This window comes from Herpailurus yagouaroundi, unplaced genomic scaffold, assembly GCF_014898765.1.
Source record: "Herpailurus yagouaroundi ecotype Mexico unplaced genomic scaffold, PumYag 29, whole genome shotgun sequence".
Classification (NCBI taxonomy): domain Eukaryota; kingdom Metazoa; phylum Chordata; class Mammalia; order Carnivora; family Felidae; genus Herpailurus; species Herpailurus yagouaroundi.
Window position 1 is genome coordinate 82,830,524 of NW_024412377.1, and position 27,406 is coordinate 82,857,929.

The 27,406-nt window shown below is 37.2% G+C and overlaps 1 protein-coding gene across 11 annotated transcripts in view; it reads left to right on the top strand.

The window, feature by feature from the left end:
• The window catches only part of MCTP1 (multiple C2 and transmembrane domain containing 1), a 534,454-nt gene that overhangs the window by 276,859 nt on the left and 230,189 nt on the right, over positions 1-27,406 (top strand). For all 11 annotated transcript variants that reach the window (XM_040448447.1, XM_040448430.1, XM_040448439.1 and 8 more), the window contains exons 3-4: positions 15,119-15,261; positions 24,575-24,654. In XM_040448447.1, coding sequence (XP_040304381.1) covers positions 15,119-15,261; positions 24,575-24,654 — 223 coding nt within the window. The remainder of the gene's footprint in view (positions 1-15,118; positions 15,262-24,574; positions 24,655-27,406) is intronic.

A 27,406-nucleotide genomic window follows, 5' to 3' on the forward strand; every position in this document is an offset into this window, starting at 1 on the left:
ATTTTTGTATCAGTTAAGTAAGTAGTGTTAGGACCTGTAAAAGAGGAACATCCAAATCTCAGTGGTTTAACAAAATAAAATTTATCACTTCATAGTCCATTGTAGCTGGTTGTAGGGCTTCTATTTCATTCACAAACTCCAGACTCTTTCTATCCTGTGGTCCTGCCCTAATCTAGGTTCTCAGTGTTGGGGAATAAAAAGATTGCATATGGGAAGATGTAATGGGCTGGGCTGGAATTAGCCTGCACCTTCAGCTCACATTCCCTTGGCCAGAGCCTAGTTCTTAATCACATAGCCCCACCTAAATAAAAAGAGTAGAAAATGTAGTTCAGCTATTAATTGTACAGAAGAGTAAAACACAGATAGCAGTGAAAGGTAGCAGTATCAGCCATAATTCTTCTGTACACATAAAAATAACCTTCCTTCTGGGGAGCCTGGGTGGCTCAGTCGGTTAAGCATCCAACTCTTTTTTTTTTTTTTTTTTTTTGGCCTAAGATCCCTTTATTTTATTTTATTTTATTTTATTTTATTTTATTTTATTTTATTTTATTTTATTTTATTTTATTTTATTTTTTTCAATATATGAAATTTATTGTCAAGTTTGTTTCCATACAACACCCAGTGCTCATCCCAAAAGGTGCCCTCCTCAATACCCATCACCCACCCTCCCCTCCCTCCCACCCCCCATCAACCCTCAGTTTGTTCTCAGTTTTTAAGAGTCTCTTATGCTTTGGCTCTCTCCCACTCTAACCTCTTTTTTTTTTTCCTTCCCCTCCCCCATGGGTTTCTGTCAAGTTTCTCAGGATCCACATAAAAGTGAAAACATATGGTATCTGTCTTTCTCTGTATGGCTTATTTCACTTAGCATCACACATCCAGTTCCATCCACGTTGCTACAAAGGGCCATATTTCGTTGTTTCTCATTGCCATGTAGTACTCCATTGTGTATATAAACCACAATTTCTTTATCCATTCATCAGTTGATGGACATTTAGGCTCTTTCCATAATTTGGCTATAAGCATCCAACTCTTGATATCAGCTCAGGTCATGATCTCACAGTTCATGAGTTCAAGTGCTGCATCCAGCTCTGCACTGACAGCATGGGGCCTGCTTGAGATTTTGTCTCCCTCTCTCTCTACGCTTCCTCCGCTTGCTTTCTATCTCTGTCTCAAAATAAATAAAAATAAACTTGGAACGCCTGGGTGGCTCAGTCAGTTAATTGTCCAACTTCAACTCAGGTCATGATCTCACAGCTCATGAGTTTGAGCCCCACATCGGGCTTTGTGCTGACAATTCAGAGCCAGGAACCTGCTTCAGGTTCTATGTCTCCCTCTTTCTCTGCCCCTCCCCCACTCACGCTGTCTCTTTTGTCTCTCAAAAAATAAATAAACGTTAAAAAAATATTTTAATAAAAATAAGCTTAAAAAATAACCTTCCTTCTAAGTATTTTGCATGAAAATATCACACTGCTTACTGTGTGTTTAGTACACCTATTTGTTGGACATTTGATATAATAGAAGACAAGTGTCACAAGCATATTCATTCACCTTTATTTACCCTGGTATGATTTCTAGTTGATTGTTCTGAATAAATCCAAATCAATTTATCAAATAAGTAAACATTCTAAGCAGATTGCTGCTAAAATGAGATTGTCAAAAAGCACGTTGTAAAGCTAGGACAGCCTGACCATTTTTTACGAATTATAGTGAACATCAATCACCGTAATTTGGGAAAGTGGCAATGGCAAAAGGCTTACTTTTGTACAAGTGATAGCACAATGCTGTTGTGATATTAAGCTTCTCATCGTTCAGATTCAGTATTTGAGAATAAAATCCAAATAAGATTCTTATAATCATAGTGAATGAGAGAAGGGAGGAAATAAAGGGTATACAACCTACATACTGGTTCCCTTACTAGTTTCTGTGTTATCTTGACATGAGACAGACATTCCTTTATTCACTTCTACATGAGTGTTGTCACATCAGCCAACATTTCTTTTTTTTTTTTTTTTTTCAACGTTTTTATTTATTTTTGGGACAGAGAGAGACAGAGCATGAACGGGGGAGGGACTGAGAGAGAGGGAGACACAGAATCGGAAACAGGCTCCAGGCTCTGAGCCATCAGCCCAGAGCCTGACGCGGGGCTCGAACTCACGGACTGCGAGATCGTGACCTGAGCTGAAGTCGGACGCTCAACCGACTGAGCCACCCAGGCGCCCCCAACATTTCTTGATCACATATGATAACCCAGGAGTTGTGCCAAACACCAGGGATCAGAAGTAAACAAGTCCTCAACATGGCAGGTGGTGTTGCAGAGGATGTTCAGGAGAGTAAGAGAAGGGCCAAATAGTGTCCATAGGACGGCTTGGGAAAGATGTCTGCAGAGCAGGGAGACTTGCATTTGGTACCAGAATAGGACGGAGGATGGTGGACACTGTCAAGTTCAAGGCAAAGGGAAAGGGATAAGGAGGGACACAGGTGTGAGAGAGAAGATGGGAATTTGAGGTGCTACAAGTTGTTCTGTATATTGGAAGTCTAGTGAAATCAGTGAGAAAGCAATGAAGAATTTAAAGCAAGGGAAACATCAGACTTGTGTCCAAAAAAATATCCAGGCATAAGATTTTGGAGAATGAGTTGGAGCGAGGAAGAGTAGAAGCAGGGAGACAAAGAGGAAATCATTGACTTTTCTTTTTTTTCTCAAATTGAATTTGTGAATATACCAAGGAATGGATAATTCCATGACCATGCCTCTGTGATGCATTTTAATCATCCTGCAATATAGTCATTTGAAATTGGTTCAGTTAATGATGGTAATCTATCAACAAGAGTCATAAAACTATTCACAGTGCTATTATTTATAGTTTTGATTGATGAAGAGGATTTTGTTTTCTTCTTAGGGTTATAATTACTCCCCCCCCTTTTTTTTTAGAGGATATGTTCTGTAGGCTTCAGTATTTTAATATCCGATTTTACGATACTTCCTTATACTTATGTTTATTCGTGCAGTGTTTATAATTATTTCAAGGCTATTTTTTTTCTTTCTTTCATTCATTCTTTTTTTTTTTGACAAATACAGTAGAATTACTATCTCTAACACAACTGGGAAGGAGAAATCCCTGGAAAATAATCATTACTTTTCTGGTGTATATTTATTTATTCTTAAATGATTAAGGAAAATAGCTAAATTGCAACTGTTATCTCAACTGAAATGAATTATTCAACATGGGAAATCAGAGATTTGATACCCATTTTGATATGTTTCTAGTTCTTTATTTCAATTTCGTTACATTCAAGTTTTCAAATTGTGATGTAATTATATTATTTTGTCTCCATGCATCTGAATAAGAGTAAGAATACTTGCTAATTGTTATTGAATGTTTTGTTTCTGCCAGTAACTGTGGTAAGTACTTTACACAAATTAACTAATTAAACCCTCACAACAACCTTCATGAGGTTTTATACCACCTTCATTTTCATCTGAGTCAAGTGGCTTTTTGCAATTCACATAGTCAGTAAGTACTGGAGCTGACATTAGAGAGCAGTCTTTCTAACTTGGAGGTCTACCTCTTTACCAATACCCTACATGGCACCAAACCACCTCTGTTGTGGATGGAGTGAAAAGAAGCCTTCAAAATACATTAAAGTATAATTTTATACTTTTTTATTAGATTTTTTTGTGGAGCACCACTGAACAATTTTGTTCTCTGCAGAGAAGTCCAGTTTTAAGCATCTGAATAAGTGCCCAGCTTAGCAAAGCCAGTATATTAATGGTAATGTATGTCATTCATACAAGTCAACAAATATTTATTGATGAGTTGAGCACCTGCTTCATGGTAAGTTCTGGGATGCAGAAGAGTTCTTGCCTTCATGAGATTTCCTATTAGATACAGGCAAAGGGCACTAAATAAATCTCCCCAATCACATTCATCCATGCTTGTCTAACTGCTACACTGTCATGATTATGGTTCAAGAGTTAAAGATTGCCAAGTTCAGTGAGATCTGTGACTTCCTAATATAGAATTCAGTCTCTAATGGGGGCGCCATATGGGAGGACTGAGCCCAAAAATAAGAGCTTGAGCTAGGTGGAACATGTCTATTGATTTAAAAAGCTTATAGTAGGCAAGCATTATAGTGTAGTGGAGCACATTTGGAATCTAGAATCAAACGGATCCTATAACCAGGTCAAGCAGCCTAATGTCTCTGAACCAGCTTACTCACCTATAAAGTACTAAGAATATTAATTTATTCATTTTTTCAGCAAACATCTTTTGGACACCTTCTATCCACTAGTTTAACTCACCTCACAGGGCTATAGTTATAACTAAATGAAATATTGTCTGAAAAGCCCCAGGTACATAGTAAATATTCATGAAAGTTAGCTCCTTTACATCTCAATCTGTTTTCTTTTCTTGACTGGATTTTATCTTCTACTGCAGTCAGTCAGAAGGCTCAGTGCCCAGGAATGGCCAGGCTGTGGGGGAAACTAGTTCATACCACCTGATCTTAATGAAATGGATTGAATGGAACTCAAACAAGATTGACTAGCTATATAAAGTCAAATCATTCCAATAAAAAATCATACTCATCTGGAAGCAAAATCTATTTAGAAAGTTGTCTCAGGGGTGCCTAAATTGGTTGAGCGTCCGACTCTTGGTTTTGGCTCAGGTCATGATCTCATGGTTTGTGAGTTCAAGCCCCACATTGGGCTTGCTGCTGTGAGTGCGGAGCCGACTTTGGATCCTCTGTCCCCCTCTCTTTGTGCCCCTCCCCCACTTCTATGCCCTCAAAAATAAATAAACATTTAGAAAGTTATCTTAGAGTGCAAGCCAAGCTTCTGGTAACAAGAAGGCTGTAAATATAGTGGAAAGATGTTTCCTCCCACCTTGAGTCCAAAAGGGAGAGATCACAGGCTGATGAAGAGGCTCTGCCTACATCACTTCATGCTTTCTTCTCTGATTCAAAGCACTTGCTCACTTTTCACCAGAAGATCCAGAAGTTGTGTTTGCCACTTCTGCTCCCATCTACCAGCAAGAACTTGTCATATGGCCACACCTGTTGCTTGGAGGATATGAAATTCCTTATTGAGGTCATCACATGTATTGCTAACCTCACAGAGACTCTATTACTAAAAAAAAAAAATTAAAGAAATGGATAATGGGGTTCATTCTGCCAGGGAAACCAAATTAAGATCAGAAGGCTCCCTGGTTAAGAGTATAAAACAATAAAAAAAAATACCCAGTTTATATAAAATTCCCTGGACAAGGAGAGGCTTTGAAAACTGGCTCCGAGCCTGAGCTCTGGGGCCTGGGTTACTCACAGACCTGCTTGTGGATGGGGAAGATGGAGTAAAATGTGGTCCAAGATGAATCAGGTGGAGGTGGCCCAATTTATGTATGACAGAGAACTGTAGTAGCCTTTGGGGAAGGGATTTGAAGGGAGGCAAGGAGACCAAACAGAAGGTGCTTAATAATCTAGGTAAGGAATAGTGAGGCAATGCTCACTTGAGCATTGAAATCAGAGATGATTTCAAGAGAGATTTTAAGAATTAGAATCAGAGGGTTCAGGAGCATTTATCAGGTGGTACAGGCTAAACTGTAGTTGCAAGTAGAATTTTAATGATTAGAATTTACAAGATGTAGGAATCTGTTTTGGTTAAGGTAGGCTGAGCTGCTGTTATAAATGCACCTTTAAAATATTTAATGGCTCAAATATCATAGAAGTTTATTCCTCATCCACATAATTGTCCAAGGCACGTGCTTCTTGGCAGATGGCTCCCCTCCATTCAGTGATTCCAGGAACTCAGACTCCTTACACCTCAAATCACTTTTAACTTGTTATATTTTAAGAACCACATTTTATTCACTGGCATGTATAATAACAGAAATATTACTGTTGTTGAGTTTATAACAACTCTAAATTGAAAGGAATAGAGCAAATTAAGAATATATAGAATATATTACAGATTATAGAGATACTTACGACCGGGGAACTCTCTGTGATAAATATCTCTCTGTGAGGTATTTTCTGACTTTTAGCAGCATTCACTTGGGAATTCCAGAAATTGAAATTGAAAAATCCCAAGCAAGGTCCACACCGCAAGTGTAGAGCCAACACAAGGCTTGATCCTATGACTGTGAGATCATGACCTGATTGTGACCTTCACTGACTGAGCCACCCAGATAGTGGTCTTGCCCCATTTTTAAAAAAAAATAAATTTCAGAAATAATTCCTTCAAATCTATTAGTAAAACAGGTCTTGTTGTTTCATATGACAATTTTTAGTTTTTTGAAAAATTCTCTTATGTGGAGTAGCTTTTTCTCTCTCAGTGGCATGTAAGTGAAATCTTATTGTTTACTTTCTTCAGAGAAACTTGGGAAGTTGTCTCATTTTAAGGATTAAAAAACTATAGACAAGAGACTTTGTTAAGAGCACACTGCCTGTAAAAAGCAAAACTATGGCCAATATTCTTTTCACCATAGGATTACCAAGAGCAGAGTCACAGAATCCAAAGAAAGAGGGAGACAGAGAGAGAGAGGAAACACATGCACACACACACACACACACACACACACAGAGAGAGAGAGGGAGAGAGAGAGAAAGAAAGAAAGAAAGAGAAAGAAAGAAAGAAAGAAAGAAAGAAAGAAAGAAAGAAAGAAAGAAAGAAAAAGAGAAAGAAAGAAATCCCAGTCCACAGTTGGAAGACTGAGAAAAGCCCACTGAAATCGGTAGTTAAAAGTTATGGGTGACACTCAGGGAAACAATTTCAGAAAAGTACTGGGATAGCCAGAAGAAAAGAAAGTTGAAAAAAGCATAGAAACTTTGGGGTGTAATTTTTTAATATCCTGATTTTTTTAATGGGAAAATTAAAGTACTTTTCAATTTTCTTTCAAATTTTCAAATTTGATTTTTTAGGGGGTTATGATGGCTGTACCAACATAGTAATATATTCTAACAGAATTCCATGGAAAACTGTTTCCCTTTGGAAACAAAAAGAAAAAGAAAAAAGGGAAATGGCAAAGAATATCTGTCGTATCTAGTCAATGCATTAATTAATTACTGGTCATAGAGGGAGCACCCAGAGGCAATAGGAGTAAAGCCCTTTGGAAAAAATGACATCTAGGGCACTCCTGCACTGTGTTTCTCCTATATCATGGATTAATATATAATTTATATTCAAAATTAAAGCAATTTGTCTAAAGAAGTGTGGAAAAAAAAAACCATAAGTAACCACTGCCCTTCCATATTTTAGTTTACCTATACTTGTAGACGTTATCAAGAAGTTCCATGTAGATATCAACTGTAATTTATGCCACATATGAAAAGGAATTGAGTAAGCTGTATTTATCCCAAATATAACATGTAGATTCTTTTCTCACATATCCTGAACTCTGCATTTACAAGAGAAAAGTAAGCCAGAAAATCACTCATAAAAATCAATAGCCTATTCTTGTCACTTACGCCTTCTCTCTACAGTGTGCCTTGAAGTGCCTTCTACCCTTCAAAGAAAGAAATATACTTAGTTCAGCCCTACGCTGTGTTACATCACAGTATTATTTTTAGTTCGTCTATGTGCTGTATCATGGTAACTTCATTAACCACAAATTTCAAAATCATTGGAATATTTATATTTCTCATTGTCAAAAAAGTTTACTCTTATTTTATTACAGTAAGCCATATGCTGTTAGAAACCTTTTGCCTTTGAATTTTAATATTTTTAGTTATTTTCCCCTATGTAATATGTCACTCGTAGGGCACTCCAAATCTCCAACAAAAAACGAAGCAGGAATGGGAGAGTTTGAGGAAATAATTTTAATACATAAATATATGTTTTGAAGATGTTTACGTCATTAGTGAAAAATCAATGTATATAAAGACATAACCTATTCTCTAAGTATGCTTGAACATTACCTTTACAGGCCTCTTTCAAGTGTGAAGAACCTTATTATACAATACACACTCTCTGTTGCATTTGGGCAGCATAGATGCTAGCTTTAAATATTTCTAGAAAAACCAGTACCTTCAGGAAAATCCACCTTAAATTTGAATTGTTTTTAACTCTCCACACTCAATACTTATGTCCACTTCTCTTTGTTGTCCTCTTTTACTCTTCTTTCTCTTCCTCTTCCTCCTTCTTCTCTCTCCTTACTTCCAATATGAGACTGAGTTTCAGTTTGGCATTATTTTTGATTAGGGGTAAGCATCATTGAATGACTATAAATCCCCAAAACAGGAGTAGTTGAACATACAAGGTTTGGGATAAGAGATTTAAACTTGTTAACCAGGAGGCTCGTTAATTCTGAGGAGAAAAAACAGTATTTACACTGAAATATCGTTAATGCTATTTTAAGGGAAAAGAGGCTGCCATCTTGTGTATGCTGTGTTGATTGCACACAAAAGTGGACCCATTCAGAGTTTAGTTCTGTGTTAGACTTAAATTACATTAAAGGCTAAATAATCACACAAAATGTCGAAGTGCTCATCAGTGACATGGCTCCAAATAAAATAAAATAAGATAAAGCATAGCATTGGGGCATGTATTCCTTTAGTACATGAGAAAACATTTTACATACCATCTAATTCTTCTTTTTGAGACAATTTTGATCCTAAGCTTCAGAAATAATTAATAATCCCTAGGACTACATTAATCTAGAATTTTTAAAGCATAGAATTTATAATTATAAAATAAAAGAATTAGTTTTTAGAAATAAATTCTGGAGTTAATGCTATCTGATAAAATGCATGTGGAAGAAAGTTTGCTCTTGACTATGACATTAATAAAAATAAAACCTGAATTTTATTTTAGAGCTAACTTATCCTGCTTTCTTCTTCATACTTATTTCCCTGTTTTCATTTCATTAGCACCATAAAAAATGTTTTACTGAGGATCATGGCTTAGCTAATAACAGCAAAGCACAAATTGCTAGAAGATGCTTAAGAGCTGAGATGTGTGCAGTAGAGATGCCTTAATTTTGAATAGAGCCACATGCCTCACAACAATTTGATAAGTGTTAGTGCCATCTTGTGGTTGAATGCAATAATGCAACAAAGCAGCAGCACTATCAGGTGAATTTATTAATTTTTTGGTTTTTTGAACCAACAAACTAAATATATATATTTGGAAATAATTTTAATACATAAATAAAATATATTTATATATTTATTATAAATTATATATGTAATAATATAACTATATAATTATATATTAATTATTGTATAATTATTATGTTATATAATTATTATTATAACATATATATGTATGTATATACATATATATGTATATATATGTGTGTATATATATATAACATAATATATATAACCTGGTTATAACCAGGTTTCTGGTTATAACCACCAGAAAAGATTAACCACATGTTAGGAGCTTGGGAGTTTTATTAAAATAAAATAATTTGAGTTCACTGGATAGTCTGTTACACTAAAACAAATTCCAAAACATGTGGGAAATTCCTTATGTATGAAATATAATAAGGTACTATTTCCCAAAGACAAATTAGGGATTGTGAGTCTGAAAAATGCACTCAAGAAAAATAGGCCCCATGGTCAAAGAACCCTGGAAAAATGCCACAGGTCATATCCCCTTCTTGGAGAGTCATGGTGCACATTCACTTATTTAAAGGCCATGGAAAATGAACCTATTTAATTTTGTTCTAAACCAGCATTTTCTAAGTATGCGTGTCCACAAAAATTCCCTTTTTAAAGAAGCATATAATGCCTATTAATAATCAATAAGTCATAACTTGCTAAAATAAAGTTAGAAAAATACCTTTAAACATAGAAGGTAGAAGTGTTAGACACAAGAGCAAACTTGGAAACCACAGTGAAAGTGGATTAAAGATTGTATCCATTGGCTGTGTATACTGCTGACTCAAGGTTTTGTAAACAATGTTAAGTAACAGCTTTGGAATATGAGAATCTTATTCTGAGATGTTGAAACAATTACACCTGCACCAATGAGGTCAAAATGACTGAAGTGTTTTATAATTTTTCCAGAAGAGAGTGGGAAATATTTATTAGATGGAAATTAGCACATTTTGACTAACCATTTTATTTTTAGAAATTTACCTAGAGGACGTAATAGGAAGTGTTGGGTATAAACTCAAGGGTACTCATTACAGCCTTAGTTGTACTTTTAAAATGTAAGTAACCTGTTTATCTACAGTCATAATTCTAGGTAAATGTGTTCACACATTTATCCAAGTAGATTATATCCTGTTATGTTTATAGTTATGTATACTTAAATAAATTGATATGAAAATCCAGGATATTCAGAAGTTTATTTATCTACCAGTTATTGAGCATCAAGTATGTTTGAGACAATAATATCGTATTTCATTCATGTAAAATGATAAACATATGTGTTTGTACAGATATGGTCAAGAAACCAATTTTATAGGAAGAATATTTTTTAAGAAGCATGTTAGATACAAATCTTTTACTGAACCTAAATAAAAAAATTAAAATTAAATTAAAATTAAAAAAAAAAACAAAAACAAAAACAATGTGTCCAGTCCCCTACGTTGGTATCACAAGGCAAAAGTCTTGAACTATTAAGGACTCTGAGTCACAAAGGTCCTCTATGTTAAGAACTTGAAAACAATTAGAAATTCCTTAAATAAACATGATATTAAAAAAATACTAAATTTTAATAGTAACATCAGAAGATTTTAAGCGATGGTTAGAAAAGACATGCAGCAAATTTTACGTTGGGGAGTCAAAACAAAGCAGAGAAAGTCAGATGACCGACTCATCGTGAGCGTGCATCTGGATTTGTTTTTCATGTACAGCATGTTTATGTTTGCTAACATATTTGCTATCTCTAATCCAGATCACCCTGTGGCCGAAGCCACATGTTTATGAAATATTTTACCATCATAACATGTTTTCAGAGTCCCTCAAAACTGTCTCTCTTCTACCAATCCCTGTGATCTTTGTGCCTGTCACCATTCAAAAATCTGTCCCTCATCCCTAACTTAACCTGTAGACCTGCTTTTATTGGCTGGATTGTTATTTCCTCAGGCCATTGGATACATACTGCCTCAAGTGGCATCATCGATATGACACCAAGCATGAAAAATGTGTTTGGAGCTGGCCTCGACTTTACTCACCTGTTCTATGCTGTCGTTTCTTCAATGTAACCTCAAGACAGCGCTAGAAGTGATCTCACAGGCTTGTTGGGTGGTGTATTATATCTGATATAGTAAGTCGTCAGCACATGTTCCCTGGAGTGATGTAGATCCCCTTTTGTAATTTAACTTCTACTATGGACCTGAGGACGACCGAGCAGGATTCCCGAAACTGGGAATTTTGTCAGTTCACCTGTATGGCAGGTGAGGAAAATGTTTCTGGGAAGGGGCAAGAAACAGATTGTGTCTGAAAAGGATTTACTTTTGTGGGTATAGGCTTCTGTGCTGAATTACTACAAGTTTTGTCAGTCCTTTTACAGAATACCTAGACTAAATGGAGTGAGACCCAATTTAAAAACACAAGGCCCAGTTTCTTGAAATCACTTTTCTTATAAAAGAGTTATTCTTACTTTTTGGACAAAAGAAAGAGAGCATTGTTACATCCTGAAATGAGTGTTTGGTGATGATGTGCCAGAAAGAGCGCTATTTGACTGGTCTTCAGATGTGAGTTCTCATCTGACTTGAAATGAGCCACTTAGCCTGTCCTGGTTTTCTCATCTGTAAAATGGAGACTCAATTGTAGGGTGGATAAACAAATGCTGAGTGTGAGCATTCTATAGACCAGAGGAGGCTGCTTGTCATTAGTAGCATTATTTATAGTATCTAATGATTATTCAACATCTTTCCAAAATTATTCCCTGATGGTACTTTAGAGAAAAGCAGGAAAATATGGATGTTTGGGACATAAGTAGAGGGAACATTGCATCTGAAAATCTAAGTTTGCTTTTATCCTGTTACTTCCTGGCTTACTCATTACATGACTGGGGGCAAGTCACACTGAATCTCAGATTGTTTCTCATCTTCAATATAGGTGGATAACATCGTCTTTTATCAGTATCTCAGAGGATGCATTTAATAGTACTCTGTACACTGTAAATTGACTCAGTAGTCATTAATCTATACCTCCACATCTATTTAACAAATATTTATTGAGTGCCTCCTCTGCTCCAGACACTGTGCCATGTGCTGGGGAAGAGTCTTGGCCTTTATGGGGGTCATAGCCAGTGGAAAAATGCACACAATAAACAGTTAGACATATAAAGCAAACTATAAGTAACATTCATAATGATTAGTGCTGTTAAGCAAAGAGCAAATGCCAAGGAAAAATAATAACAAAAAATTAATTCAGATTGGGAGGTTGAGAAAGGTATCCCTGAGCAAGTTATATTTAAACTAAGACCAGGAGGAAAATACAATGCCAGCCAGGCAAAAGGGGAAGAGAATGGGAGGGAGGGACTTTTCAAGCACAGAGTCTTGCTAGAATATGCAAAGACTGGAAGCAGAAAATAACTTCCAATGACGGGATAGCTGGAACGTGGTGAAGGGCCCAAAATGGAGTTGGAGACATGGCAAGTCCTGTCTACCATGTTACAGATTTTGGATTTTATTGTAGGTGTAATTGAAAGCTGTTGAGATGTGTTAGGCAAAGAAGGGGGGAGATTAGATTTGTACTTTTAAAAGCTCCGCCTGTCATCTAGTGAACTAATGGAGGGGGACTCAGAAGATGTGGGGAGCCCAATTAGGAGGCTATTATTATAGTAGTACAGCAAAGAAATCATGGTAGTAGCTTAACTAGATTGGAGGCAGAGAAGATAGATAAGGTGAGTTTGGGGATTAATCGGACTTGGTGGTGTCCTGGATGCAACGCATGGAGAAGAAGGAGGTATTGAGAACGATTTCCAGGTGTCTTGCATAAGCAGTTGTCAAATGATGAAGTCACTACATGACCCAACAAAGCCTGAGGGAGGAGCAGTTAGCAGGAGAGAGGATCAAGACTTAAGTGTTGGACATTGTTGATGATGGAATGTCTATTAGATATCCAAGTGGAGTCAACAAAAGTCAAGAGGAACAGAGGTCTACCACCCACACCATGAAGTCAGTGATTCATTCAGTTAGTCATCGGATGTTTATTGAGGACCAACAATATGTCTGATTCTGTACTAAGTGCTGGCGATTTAAAACAAAACAAAACAGTGATCCAAATGGCTCTGATATTATGGAGCTCCTTATATTTTAGCAGGTAGCATAGTTACATAGATGAATTTGAAATCATGAGGGCATGACTGAGAAATTTCATATAGATACGTAGATTTTAATATCCCTCCAAGTATGTGCTGCAAAACTCCCAATCCCCAGGGTCCTCAGCCCATAGTTGGGAACCACTGTGTTAAAAGTAGCAATTTTTTTAAACTTTTTGGTTGCACTGACTCCCCTAAAGAGTGCATTATAACAGGTTACCGTATAATAGCCTGCATTTACATTTATAAATATTTTTAAACTTTGTATCATTTTGATAAAATCAAACTGTCGAAATGGGAATTTCACAATGGGAAATTGGGATCATTATTTCATTATACCCAGGCCTAGGCATACAAAAAGCTGGACATTAAAGTTACTTCAGGAATGTGGAGAGTTTTGAGAAAACCCCCAAATGATTAAATAAGAAAAGCCAAATCCTACAAGTCAGTCCTTATTTTGAGCACAGATATTTATGTGTCATTGCAGTGAGGGGAGGTGTTGAGAGGGGATGCTGGTAGTAAGCTTAAGGATATCAGCGTACTTGTAATGTCTAACATCTATATCATGCTTCACAGTTTACTGAGCCCCGCTTATATTTTTCTTTAAATCATATAGACCAAAGTTATCAAGTGTAGCTTCAGTTTACACAAAACAGAAAGAATTAAACAAAATCTTATCATAATGGAGTCGGGCCTTGTATAAAGAACTATTTCCTGAGGATGAAGATTGTCACACTGGAATGATTTACTTGGGGATGTCTCTGATTCACCTTCTCTAGGAGGCACAGACTCACCTTCTCTAATAGCATAGACTCATTAGATCCATTGGCCTCATTCATCAGTCACAATGAGAAATGGTATGATATATATAGAAGCATGTCAAAGCCCTTCCCCCATCCCTGTGTAGTAGAAAAATCACAGGCATTAGAGTCAAACAAGCTTGGTTGGAATTTTAACTTCATCTCCTGTTAGCTGTGTATCCATGAGCAACTTACTTGACAGCTCTGATTTTCTTTTTTTCTTTTTTTCTTTTTTTTTTTTTAACATTTATTTATTATTGAGAAACAGAGACAGAGCATGAGCATGAGAGGGGCAGAGAGAGGGGGAGGCACAGAATCTGAAGCAGTTCAAGCTCTGAGCTGTCAGCACAGAGCCCGACGCAGGGCTCAAACCCACAAACTGTGAGATCATGACCTGAGCTGAAGTCGGACGCTTAACCACCTGGAGCCACCCGGGCACCCCTAGCTCTGATTTTCTTTATTATCATAGGGAGCTTGAGAGGTGTGCAGGGTTAATATGAAGTTGGCAGATGATTTAATAAGCAGTTGTCCCCTTCCCCCAATGCCTTACTCTGAGACCTCCAACCTTTCCTAGCATTCTAAAATTGAAAATTCTGAGCAAGAGAGAATGTGGGACCAAAGATGAATTTAAAGTCCAGTTTGTGACTCACCTTTCCTTAAGCCCATCACACTAGTATAAAGTTTGAGCAGCACATTTAAGTCTAAAACTAGTCAGTTAGGTCAAGATGCTGGATCATTTTTTTGTAGTTGACCAGATGATACCAAGAGAAATGTCAGATTCATCTCTGTCATTTATAATATGAATTAAATTGACATATGCAGCATGCAGTAGAGGTTTTTAAATATCAGGACAGGGTTACCATGTAAAGATCAGAAAAAAAAATTACTATTATTATTATTACTTAGATTTAATAGTATTATATACTGTCCCTTTAAAATTTAAGGAGAATTTTAGGAAAAAAACCTTAACCTTTATTTTCTCATGTGATAAGCTTTATTTAACTTTTATTCCTTTAAATACTTCCTTATGTTTAAATGAGCTATTCTCTTGCTTCCAACGAAAGGCATGATTAACATGAATCAATCTGTATCTCTTTAACAGGGACAAGTGATCCATACGTGAAGTTTAAAATTGGAGGAAAAGAAGTTTTTAGAAGTAAAATAATACACAAGAACCTCAATCCCATATGGGAGGAGAAAGCTTGCATTCTTGTTGAGCATCTTAGGGAACCATTGTATATAAAGGTGAGCCAGTTATTTGTTTTTCCCTAATGCAATGACATAAAACTCGCTGTTTGATGGTTTTCTATCATGTATCCTTGTCTGATGAGATTTTTCACGAGAGATAAATTCTGCTGTGCACAACTCTAACCTGTTGATGGTGTGACAGAAACGAAATAGAGGGGAGGGGAAGCGTGGGAGCATTTTTCTTCAGGATAGTTCTATTGCCAGTCACGTAGGAGGATTATGGACTCCATCTTCTCCTGTTTGGTGAAGTTAAATGATTTAGCACACTCTGGGAATATATATAAACAAGTCTCCATAAAATCTAGCAAGAAAGAAAGCTTACACAGAACCTAGTCTTTTTGTCCAGGAATTATATCAGGGGATCTACCATTACTGGTTGCAAACAAAATGTTTTCCTTGAAAGATGAGAAGGATAAAGATATCCAAAAATGGAAAGAAAAAAAAAAGTGTTTCCTCTCACTTGATGTAGTTTTGTTTTGTTTTGTTTTGTTTTTCTTAAGAACTTAAGGAGATTCCTTGTTTTGTTTTTTAAATTTTTTAAAATGTTTATTTGTTTTGGAGAAAGAGAGAGAGAGAGACAGAGTGCAAGCAGGGGAGGCGCAGAGAGAGAGGGAGACACAGAATCTGAAGCAGATTCCAGGCTCTGAGCTATCAGCACAGAGCCCAATGCGGGGCTCAAACTCAGAAACCATGAGATCATGACCTGAGCTGGAGTCAGACGCTTAACTGACTGAGCCACCCAGGCGCCCCAGGAAATTTATTTTATTTTCCTACCTAACTTCTCTTTAATCCATGTCTCCAGATACTTTTTCTGTATCTAATTCATATTTGTAGACACTCTTTGTGGTTCCTGTGTTCTGACTATCCACTCAGTGACCAAACCTTTTTCTATTTTTACCATAATAACCACATTTTGCAACTGGCACTTGAGCCAAAAATCTCATATAATCACTCTTTGAGCAACCTCTAGGCATCCTCATTCCCATCAACTCTTCATTTATATTGCCTCCATTTGTTTCTCTTCTACACAGAAAGGGAAAAAAAAAGTAATGAGGCTTTTATTAAAATAAGAGCAGAACTGACTGGTCTGAAGGTAGTGAATTACCTCAGTTGAATGTTCACAGTCAGGTACAGATCCAACTCCTTATTCCACTCTTTCCCCTTCTCATTACTGCACTTGATTAGTCTTTTTTTTTTTTCAACGTTTATTTATTTTTGGGACAGAGAGAGACAGAGCATGAACGGGGGAGGGGCAGAGAGAGAGGGAGACACAGAATCGGAAACAGGCTCCAGGCTCTGAGCCATCAGCCCAGAGCCTGACGCAGGGCTCAAACTCACGGAGCGCCAGATCGTGACCTGGCTGAAGTCGGACGCTTAACCGACTGTGCCACCCAGGCGCCCCTTGATTAGTCTTAAAATAACCATAGCAGAACAGTTTTTAAGATTGGCGAGAAGAGAATCTTCTAAGGACACAGTTGGTAAGTTTCTAGAAGTCATTATAGGAGAATATATCCATATTTGCATAAGAAACAGTCTCAGAGCACCTGGGTGGCTCAGTGGGTAAAGTGACCCACTCTTGATTTCAGCTCAGGTCATGATCTCACAGTTCATGGGTTCCAGCCCCACATTGGGCTCCGTGCTTATAGTGGGGAGACTGCTTGGGATTCTCTCTCTCTCTCTCTCTCTCTCTCTCTCTCTCTGCCCCTTCAGTGCTCTCTCTCTCTCAAAATAAATAAATAAACTTCTAAAATTTTTAATTAAAAAAATAAAAGAAATAGTCTTGAGTGGACATTGGCTAAAGAAAATCAATTAAATAGAATTCATGAACTGTCTTTTAACATATGAGTGACAGCATAAGTATTATTAGTGTGGCAATATTCATGGCCAACCTTCCTCTCACCAAAGGGAAGATCTTCAGAGTTGGAGATGCTTTTCATCCCTCCTCTCCACTTCTAGAGAGAAAGAAATATCTACGTGAGAAAAAAGGGAGTGCCTTTATAATAAAGAACTGAGATAGAAGTTGTAAAAGGAATTAAAAATACATATAAATGGTATGTAAAGGAAATTTTATTTCTAGGGAGGTTTGGAAGAGATGAGTTGGGGTAGCTGTGGCCATGGGGATGATGGACAGGAGAGGAAAGCGGGGGTTACTAAGGATTGAACTGAACCATTTGGATCTTATTGGTTTGGGAGAGAATGTGTCCACACATATACTTGTGCCATTGGAGACAGGGATACTACATACAGGCCCAAAGCCTTGGTTAACAACCACCGTATAAGCAAAAGCTAGGAGAGAGACCCCAAAGATTGTTTTTGTTTTTTTCTGTTTATTTATCACGTTGAGTTTTCAAAGTACGGCATCATGTAGCCATGACTTAACTTGTACCATACAGAAAAAGATACATAATGAATTATAAAATATTTGTCACTTTTGTACATTTCTACCTAAGAAAAATGATTAAGTAGAAATTATACTGGTCTTTTGTGTACAAACATAAAATGACAATATTTTTATGTAATACTTATGCTTCTAAATATGCTTTCATATTTTTCATTTGATTTTTGTTTTCTATGAAATGCACAGGGCATCTTTTGAAAAAAGTCTCTAATTTTTTGCTTTCTTTTTTTCACTTTTTATGTTATCTGCTTTTTTTCCTAACCTTGCATACACAGAGACCTAAATCAAATACACTGGTGGAAATATTTTAAGAATTTCATGAACATTGCTTTATTTTCATTGTCTCTACATAGCCATGTGTGATTGACTGACTTGATTTTGATATGATGCCCATATCCTATGTACTGGGAGACTAATCTTCCCTGAAAGATTTCTTAGGGACTAACTGATTCTGTACTGACAGGCAATATAAAAATGCATCCATGTACTAGATGGTTAGAAAATACTGTCTACAACCCTCCTGTCTGTAGTTAAAGGAAAAAGAAGCTTATATGTGCCCTGTAATCTGATTTCTATCAATGTAAAGGTTACCAAGGGAAACAAAATTCACTTCTGAGCCAAGATTGTAAAATCACATTAAAGTTGCAGTGCTTATACCATTTCTAGCAAAAACAGATTTTTCCCCCCAAAAATCTTGGAACTGTCATTTAAAAAAAATTAGACACAAAATAAAAAATAACATACATTCCAATTAGTTAGAATTCCTATAGCTTTTAATTTTAATAAGACTATTCCTTCGGTTCCAAATGACTTTACAGTAAGGGCAGATAAAAACAAGTCTATAGGAATGGACTTGAAATATACTTATAAGGTCGTAGTAGAAGCTGGGGGTTTAAATGCAGTAGTTTTAACTGAGACAAGAGCCACTGGAGCCTGGTCGGTAGCCACAGGGATGCCTGCTCAGGCACACATCTTAGATAAGAGGGTAAATTCAGCATCCATTTCAGCTGAATTGAATTAAAGTTTCAATTTTCATTTCACTGACACTATTATTCAAGTTACACAGTGAACACCCAGAGTTATAGTGGAAAAGAGAGAAGTAATATCAAGGGGAAATGGTTGTATAAATTGCTGCTTGTTTGGCCTAATCACAGGCTAAAAATCTGGGTATTAGATTGGAGTGCTTTTCTAATAGAAAGGTTCTGATAATTAGGAAGGCAATTCTGTTTGGGATCAGATTACCGTGTCTAAGACTGTCATTTTACCAAAGTTGACATTTCCTTAAATAACTCATATATATCCAGGCTTAAGATTTAAAATTGATGGATGCCTGGGAGGCTCAGTTGGTTAAGTGTCTGACTTCAGCTCAGGTATGATCTCACAGTTCGTGAGTTCAAGCCCCATGACTGGCTCTGTGTTGACAGCTCAGAGCCTGGAGCCTGCTTTGGATTCTCTCTCTCTCTCTCTCTCTCTCTCTCTCTCTCTCTCTCTCTCTCAAAAATAAACATTAAAAATTTTTTTAAAAGATTTAAAATTGAAACATTCTTCAGCATGGTTCAAGTTAAGCACCGTATTGCTATCTTATGCCAAATTATTTCTGAGTAGGTTTTAAGGGCCCTAAATGAATGTCACATACCAATGATAGTCAACCCTGGCTGTACATCAGAATTACCATGAAGCTTTTTTTTTGTTTCTGTTTTGTGTGTGTGTGTGTGTGTGTGTGTGTGTGTGTGTGTGTGTGTGTAAGAATCCGGATGTTCAAGTGTCTTCCCTACAGACTTTGATTTAGGGCCTGTATGGTAGAGTCCAATTTTCTGTACTTTTGAAACACAATAGGTTATTCTGATGCACTGCTTGGGTAGGGAGCTATTTTTCTAGACTTATAAATGGAAACACCTGAGTAATTGGAAGAAAACGTTTCCAACCCTAAACCACACAGCATCCAAACCAAATTATTCCAAAGTTAGATGCTTGTGTCATCTTAGATGTTTTGTGTGGTTCAAAAGTACTTCCTAAATGCATGAATCAAGAATCTCAACTATTTTAGCAACAACAACAAAAATCAATAGCAAAACAAAACAAGGAAACAAAAAAATGTGACTGTATTTGCTTTTGGTTTTTGGGCAAAGAACATAGGAGGTTACTGAGTCTTGGGAAGATAGAATCTCTGGTCACATTTTCCCTATAATAATAACTACCATTTCTTGAGCACCATGCGAGGCACAAGGCCTACTTTATCTCATGTAATCCTCAAAATACCTGACAAATGACTTTCCTCATCCCCATTACATAGGTGAGTGAGACTTAGAGAGATGTAGGGTTTCCTATGTCCACCCAGTAATTATGCAACATAACTTGTATTTTCTACTAAAGATGACTAATTGCAATGGCCCCAGTTAGGTTTTCTTTTTTCTTTGCGTTACAATGTCAGTCCTACGATTTTGAGTTTAATTATTCTTGTATAGTGAAATGGTTATTTTGAAGCTGCCTGGGTATGAAAATGAGTCACGGACGTATTTTCTTCATAGAATCTTAGATCCTGGGTCACATTACGTGATCTGGGTCCTGTTCTATATCCTATTCCCATTATGCATCTTTTTTTTTTTTAATTTTTTTTTCCACGTTTATTTATTTTTGGGACAGAGAGAGACAGACCATGAACGGGCGAGGGGCAGAGAGAGAGGGAGACACAGAATCAGAAACAGGCTCCAGGCTCTGAGCCATCAGCCCAGAGCCTGATTCGGGGCTCGAACTCACGGACCGCGAGATCGTGACCTGGCTGAAGTCGGACGCTTAACCGACTGCGCCACCCAGGCGCCCCACCAATTATGCATCTTTATTCAAAGGCCACTCTCTCTGATTGTTCTCTGAAACATCTTATAAATAACAGTCCCCATAACTCCCATACCCTGAGATATTTTTCCCCATGGCACTTATCACTACCTGTCATGCATTCATTTATTATCTGCAGCTCCCCTATATGTAAGCCCCAAGAAATCAGAAAATTTGTTCTGTTCACTGCTGTATTTCCAGTGCCTAGGACAATACTTGGCACATTGTAGATGCTAAACAAATATTTCTCATGTAACTGAATGAATAAATATATGAATCATTTGAACTGGCAATCGAAAACTCCACTGAAGTCGTAATTACCTTTGGGCATTCCAATCATTTGAGCTAACAAACTCCCATTTGTGGGAGCTGAGCTTTCTGTTACTGATTTCCAAGAGCATTTTAGCTGGTGTACTCCCTGATGCAATTTTTCAGGGGAGGCAATTAAATCAAGATGCTAAATAAATTCATTTATTAGAATAAAACATTTTTTGTTCTCAACTCACGTGAGAATGAAGAGAGGTGTTATGGAAACCAAGCAACTTTTATCTAATGTTATCTAAGGTTTCCACCTCTCCCAGGAGATGTGTGAAGGCAAGCATCCCATCTAAACTGTTCACATGTGAATTCACAGTGCTTCCCTCACAGTGGGTACCCAACTCATATTTGCTAAATTTAAATGTGTTCTATTCTGAACAGAGTATCTTGCACAACTGGATCTGAATCCAACCTCTTCAAAGCCCCGAGTTTTGGGGGGAAGTGACATAAACTTTTTTAGCTTTGGATTCCTTATCTGAAAAATGGAAACAACAATACCCTGTTCACTGAGTTCTATACAACATAAATTTCAGAATCTCCATAATATGTTTAACAGATAACAGTGCCTAATGGGTAGTAAATATTGAATAAACATTAATCAGTGTTCCTGTGCTTGTTGTTATTGCAGTGGGAGTACCTTTTTTTTTTTTTTTAAGTTTATTTATTTATTGGAGGGGGCAGGGACAGAGAGAGAGGGAAAGAGAAAATCCCAAGCAGACTCCATGCTCAGCACATAGCCCAACATGGGGCTCAGTCTCACAACCCTCAGATCACTACCATGAGATCACAACCTGAGCTGATATCAAGAGTTGGACACTTAACTAACTGAGCCACCCAGGTGCCCCAACAGTGGGAGTATCTTTTCCTGTTTTATCTCTTCTCTATGTTCTGTATTTCTGAAACTTTCCCTAAAGCAATGCTCCTTCTGACAGGTAGTTTATAGAACTTGGAACCTGGGGCGCCTGGGTGGCGCAGTCGATTAAGCGTCCGACTTCAGCCAGGTCACGATCTCGCGGTCCGTGAGTTCGAGCCCCGCGTCGGGCTCTGGGCTGATGGCTCAGAGCCTGGAGCCTGTTTCCGATTCTCTGTCTCCCTCTCTCTCTGACCCTCCCCCATTCATGCTCTGTCTCTCTCTGTCCCAAAAATAAATAAACGTTAAAAAAAAAAAAAAAAGAACTTGGAACCAAGTCGCAAAGCTAATAATTTCATTAATGAATGGATTCTAGTTGTTACATTCTTTCCCATGATTATGCATTTACTAATGAATAGGAGGAAACTAAAGTAAGCACCTAGCATTAGGACTGGAGGAAAGACTTTCACCGTGAGAGTTAAGAAAGTTCGAATGTTGAATCACCCATTTGGACTGTCTCCTCTAGCCAGTTCACTGGATTCACAGCTCTCCACTTCACATGTATGTGTGTACCCCAGATGTTGGTTGATTATCACTATAGTCCCTAAGAGTTTTAGCTTTAGGGTGATACAATTAGAAGAGATTGCGTAAGAGAAATTTGTTTAATTTTGAGTATAAATTTTATGTTGTAAAATAACAGTATTTGTAGCCACTTACAAACAGTGAGGTGTCCGTTGCCTGAGATGTGGCAGTGTACTCATGTGATATGCCACTGGGCACGTGACTAGATCTCAGAGGTGTAATTGATCAAGGAGAATATCTATTACAGGAGCACTGTGCTTTCTATAACAAATGTACTCCTGAAAGGTTGTATGTAAATCAAATGACTGTGAATTGAATAATTTAGAAGGCATTAGGAGAACTTATCACTTAAGTAAATCCCCTTATGACTTCAAACTTAAGAGTCCTTTTGTAATGCAAAGTATTTATATTTTTATTTAAATATCAATTTTTTTACATATTAAGTTTTTTTAAATCAAAGGCTATTAATACTGGAGAAAAACCAAGGATGCAGGCTGCTGTACATATTGTTCCCTCTGCTTCAACTTTTCTAACTACTGAGCCCAGTTGTGCTAAATTCTCTCAGCCTAATGGATTGTCACATCCTGGAGAGTTCCATGGCCTGGTTGATCTTTTCAAGAGCTGCCTTACTTGTCCATGCTCATTTACTGCAATGTGCAATACAAAGATTTTCTGTTTGAAAAGATCCAGAAGCACAGCTCCAAACTTCATCTACTAGCATCTTTCTTCCATCTTAAAAGCTTTCCTTGATCTCTATTATTTTTTTTCAAACGCTGTTCTTTTCTTTACAATACTTATCAAAATTTGGAATTACATATTACCTGTGCACTTCCTTGTTTAACATCTGTCTCCTTTACTAAACTGTAAGCAATGATGATGTCAGCTTTGCTCACCCCTGTTTATGCCTAGCATATTGTCTGGTACATAATAAATACTTAATCAATATTGACTGAGGACAGAATGAGTAGGAAAACTAATGAATGGATGGAAGTTAGCCAACTCCCATTTTCTTGGAGTCTTTCAGAAATGGCCCTAATTGATCTAGCTCTGAGCTGTCTCTTCAGCCTTCTTCTTTCCACTCTCCATATTTCTCACTCTGCTTCAACCACACTGACTTCTTGATGACCATTGCGTGTGTTGGTCATTTGCTGTTTCTTCTGCCTGGGAATGATCTTCCCAAACCGGCATAATCCTTCTCATCATTCTGGTCTCTACATGACACACTTCCTGCACGAGGCCTTCCTGGACTCCCTATCTAAAATAGCAGCTTCCAACACACCCCCTTAGACTTTTGTGTCCACAGTGCTCATCACTGAAGTGTATTTATCTATTTGGGTTTGTATACACTGTCTCAGCTCTTAAATGCAGGGTCCAAGAGATCAGGGACAATACTTTTTTATTTATCATAGTATGAATAAGAACCATAAAAGGCACAAAGAAGATACTGGATAAATAAATAGAAACACATTCTCTTTTCCTTTCTGATTGTTGTTGGTAGTTACATTAATATTATTTCCTAGTCTTCCTTTTGATGATAAAAACTAAATTTGACTTAACCTTAATATGACTTTACAAAATTTTTTAATAACAACACTTCAATTTTAACTTATTTGTATATTTCAAAAGACATTGTTCTATAATATCACAGAATTTATCTTCAGTGCCTGAAAAACACGAAGGAATTAGAATCATGTACTCATCACCAAGAGCCCACTATGGAAGACATATTTGTTGAATTTCATACTCACTTATTTTTCCTTCCAGTAATGCTAATATCCCTTCTATAATATGGGGGAAATATTCTAAGCCTGGATTCCTCCGATTTTTGATGATTTACTATATTTTACTTGATTTTGTTATTCATCTTCCTTAAAGTTCTATTTGATATAAATAACAATTTTAAGTAAAAAATGCAATTTCCTTTGAATATTTTGTGAGACCCTAACATTTCAAACAAAGAAAATTTTTTTGAAGTTTATTTATTTACTTTGAGAGAGACTGAGCACTAGCTGGGTAGGGGCAGAGAGAGAGAGAGAGAGAGTGAGAGCGAGAGAAAGGGAATCCAAAGCAAGTTCTATAGAGTCAGTGCAAAGCCTAATGTGGAGCTCAAACTCACAAAACCATAAGATTGCGGCCTGAACTGAAATTGAGTCAGACGCTTAATCAACTGAGCCACCAAGGTGCCCCTCAAACAAAGAAATTTGTAAAAATATTAGGAAGTTTCACTGTTTTTGATGACACAGACAACCAATATTTTATAGTCAAGGTATTTTCATTTAAAGCTATATTGTAATTATTTCTAATAATGCTTTGTCTCTTTGGCTTCTCAGGTATTTGACTATGATTTTGGACTACAGGATGACTTTATGGGCTCAGCCTTTCTGGATCTCACACAACTGGAGTTAAACAGGTAACTTTTGAGCCACTGTTATATCACTGCCTCTTGTTGTGAAGCTGGGCCTGTATAAATAGAGTGACAGCCGATCTGGGTTCTAGACACTGTTCTCTCATTTATTGTTGTGAGCTGTCATGCTAGCCAGCCTTTTTCAAGTACATCTTCTTTATCTACCCAGTGGAAATAATAGCATCTTCCTTGATTGTCTTATTCAACAACAGTTATTTGGAAGAAAAAGTCTAGGACACCTGATCTGTCCCCCAGCACTGTACTAAGCACCAGCAATCTAGAGATAAAAGACAAATTCCTTACTTCCATGTTGCTGATATGGTTGTAGTGGGACATAAAGTAGATTATGCATGTAAATAGAAATGACTAGTGGGGCGCCTGGGTGGCGCAGTCGGTTAAGTGTCCGACTTCAGCCAGGTCACGATCTCGCGGTCCGTGAGTTCGAGCCCCGCGTCAGGCTCTGGGCTGATGGCTCAGAGCCTGGAGCCTGTTTCCGATTCTGTGTCTCCCTCTCTCTGCCCCTCCCCCGTTCATGCTCTGTCTCTCTCTGTCCCAAAAATAAATAAACGTTGAAAAAAAAATTTTTTTTTAAAAAAAGAAATGACTAGTTTAAGAATCAGGCTACCATACAGGAAATAAAACATGTATGTACTTTATCTCAAAAACAGCTACTTTCTTATCACCTGAGCCCAAAGACCGTCTAATTTTGCAATCACTGGTGATCCTAGGTTACCAAGGAGTGCCTCAAACATGAAGAAAGATTAGTTGTATTTCCTCAGTCACATTAGTTTACCATTGCTTGACTAGTTGTAAAGCTATAGAATTATTACTAGTATTAGTCATACCTGGCACCTAATTATGGGCTTATATTTTTTTAAAATGCACTTCAACTGGAAGTTAAGAATTGATTAATACTACAGAAGGAAAAAAATATGTTTTAAAAGGGTCAAGCAGTACTGGGATAGGTTGCAAAGGAAGCTGTGAGATCTTCTTTGATGGTTTTAAGGTGTTTTATGTGATTATGTATGTGATGTGGCAGGAGCAGTGGAAAACAGGGGAGCAGAGAAATGGCCAGATCGCTACTTTATATTTTAAATGCAAATTAAACAGAAATAGTAGAACCCCCGTATGTATCATAGTCAGCTAAGCTTGAGCACACTGGCAGCTTGTTGGTCTTCCAAAAGCCATTTTTGCCATGGACTGGACCAAAGAGCAGACTTTTCTGGACTTCCTGCACGTCCTCTATTCCAGTCAAGAGCTTAGCGCAGGCTGACCTAATGATAGAATGTGGGTGATTGCCAGCCTCCCACTCACCACAGTGGAAGGAAGTTTCCTACATAGTGTTGTTGTTGTTGTTGTTGTTGTTGTTGTTGTTGTTGTTAAGTTTATTTATTTATTTTGAGAGAGAGCCCACACGCAAGAGTGAGTGGGGGAGGGGCAGAGAGAGGTAGGGAGAGAGAATCCTAAGCAGGCTCCATGCTGTCAACACAGAGCCTGTGACAGGGACTCTATCTTACAAACTGACATCATGACCTGAGCGGAAATCAAGAGGCAGATACTTAACGAAGCTCCCCAGGCGCCCCATCCAACATAGTGTTTTATGTCATCCATTACCATGAAGACTGAGCTCCAGCTCAATGGGCTGTGGTGTTCTATAAAGGCCACAACTATTTTCTGTATAGATTTCTGCTAAAGGATATGCAAACCGCTGTATTTAATCACAGAGCATAAATCTCTCTTTTTCCCTATTAAAGATAAATCATTGATGAAAAATAACCTTAAATGGAAAAATATGGGATGATTAAGAAAATAAAAAGACATTTATCCAAGCATTTGGTGTTTATTTTGCCACTTTACTTATTTTATGTATTTAATCATTCCTTCCTCCCAAAACTATGTAAACACCAAATTACTACTTTTTAAAACCACATGATGGTGTATGCCATTACATTCTGTGTATAAATCAATAGTCCCTAGGTGTAGATAAATGGATAATAATATTAGCCATATAAATACTTATGCTATTCTGTAATGCATTAAAGTTTTACTTTGAGAGAAAATCATCATCATTGTCATCATCAAGCAATTGAAAATGTTCTTAAATCTTTATCATGTAATCATTATAAAAATATAATAAGTTTTCTTTTAATTTTATATGTACTCATTATAGGAAAATGAACCAAATCAAATTGTAACTCCATATAAAAAAATGTATCTATGTATAGTATTTACATACATTCTATAATGCTTAACATGAATTTGTTAAAATGAAAGGAACAAGTTGTTGCTGTCAAACCACGGTGATTAGTTGTAACTATTGGAGCCATTTGTATCACGACTGTTATAACATGTATATTATCAGTCTGACTAATTTTTCATGTTTCAGTTAAAACCTCTGACACTGGGGAGCACCTGGGTGGCTCAGCCAGTTAAGTATTTGACTCGTGATCTCAGGGTTGTGAGTTTAAGCCCCGTGTTGAACTCCAGGCTGGGCATGAAGCCTACTTAAAAACAAACAAAGAAACAAAAAAAACCTCTGGCATTGGAAAACAGTTCATCTTTTTCATAACATTATTCCTTGACTTTAAGCATCATGTAAAAGTTTCCTAGTATTATAATACCTTAGCCTTAAAATGTATCTTTGGTTCAGGCGCCTGGGTGGTTCAGTTGGTTAGGTGACTGACTTGAGCTCAGGTCATGACCTCACAGTGAGTTGGAGACCCAAGTCGGGCTATGTGCTGACAGCTCAGAGCCTGGA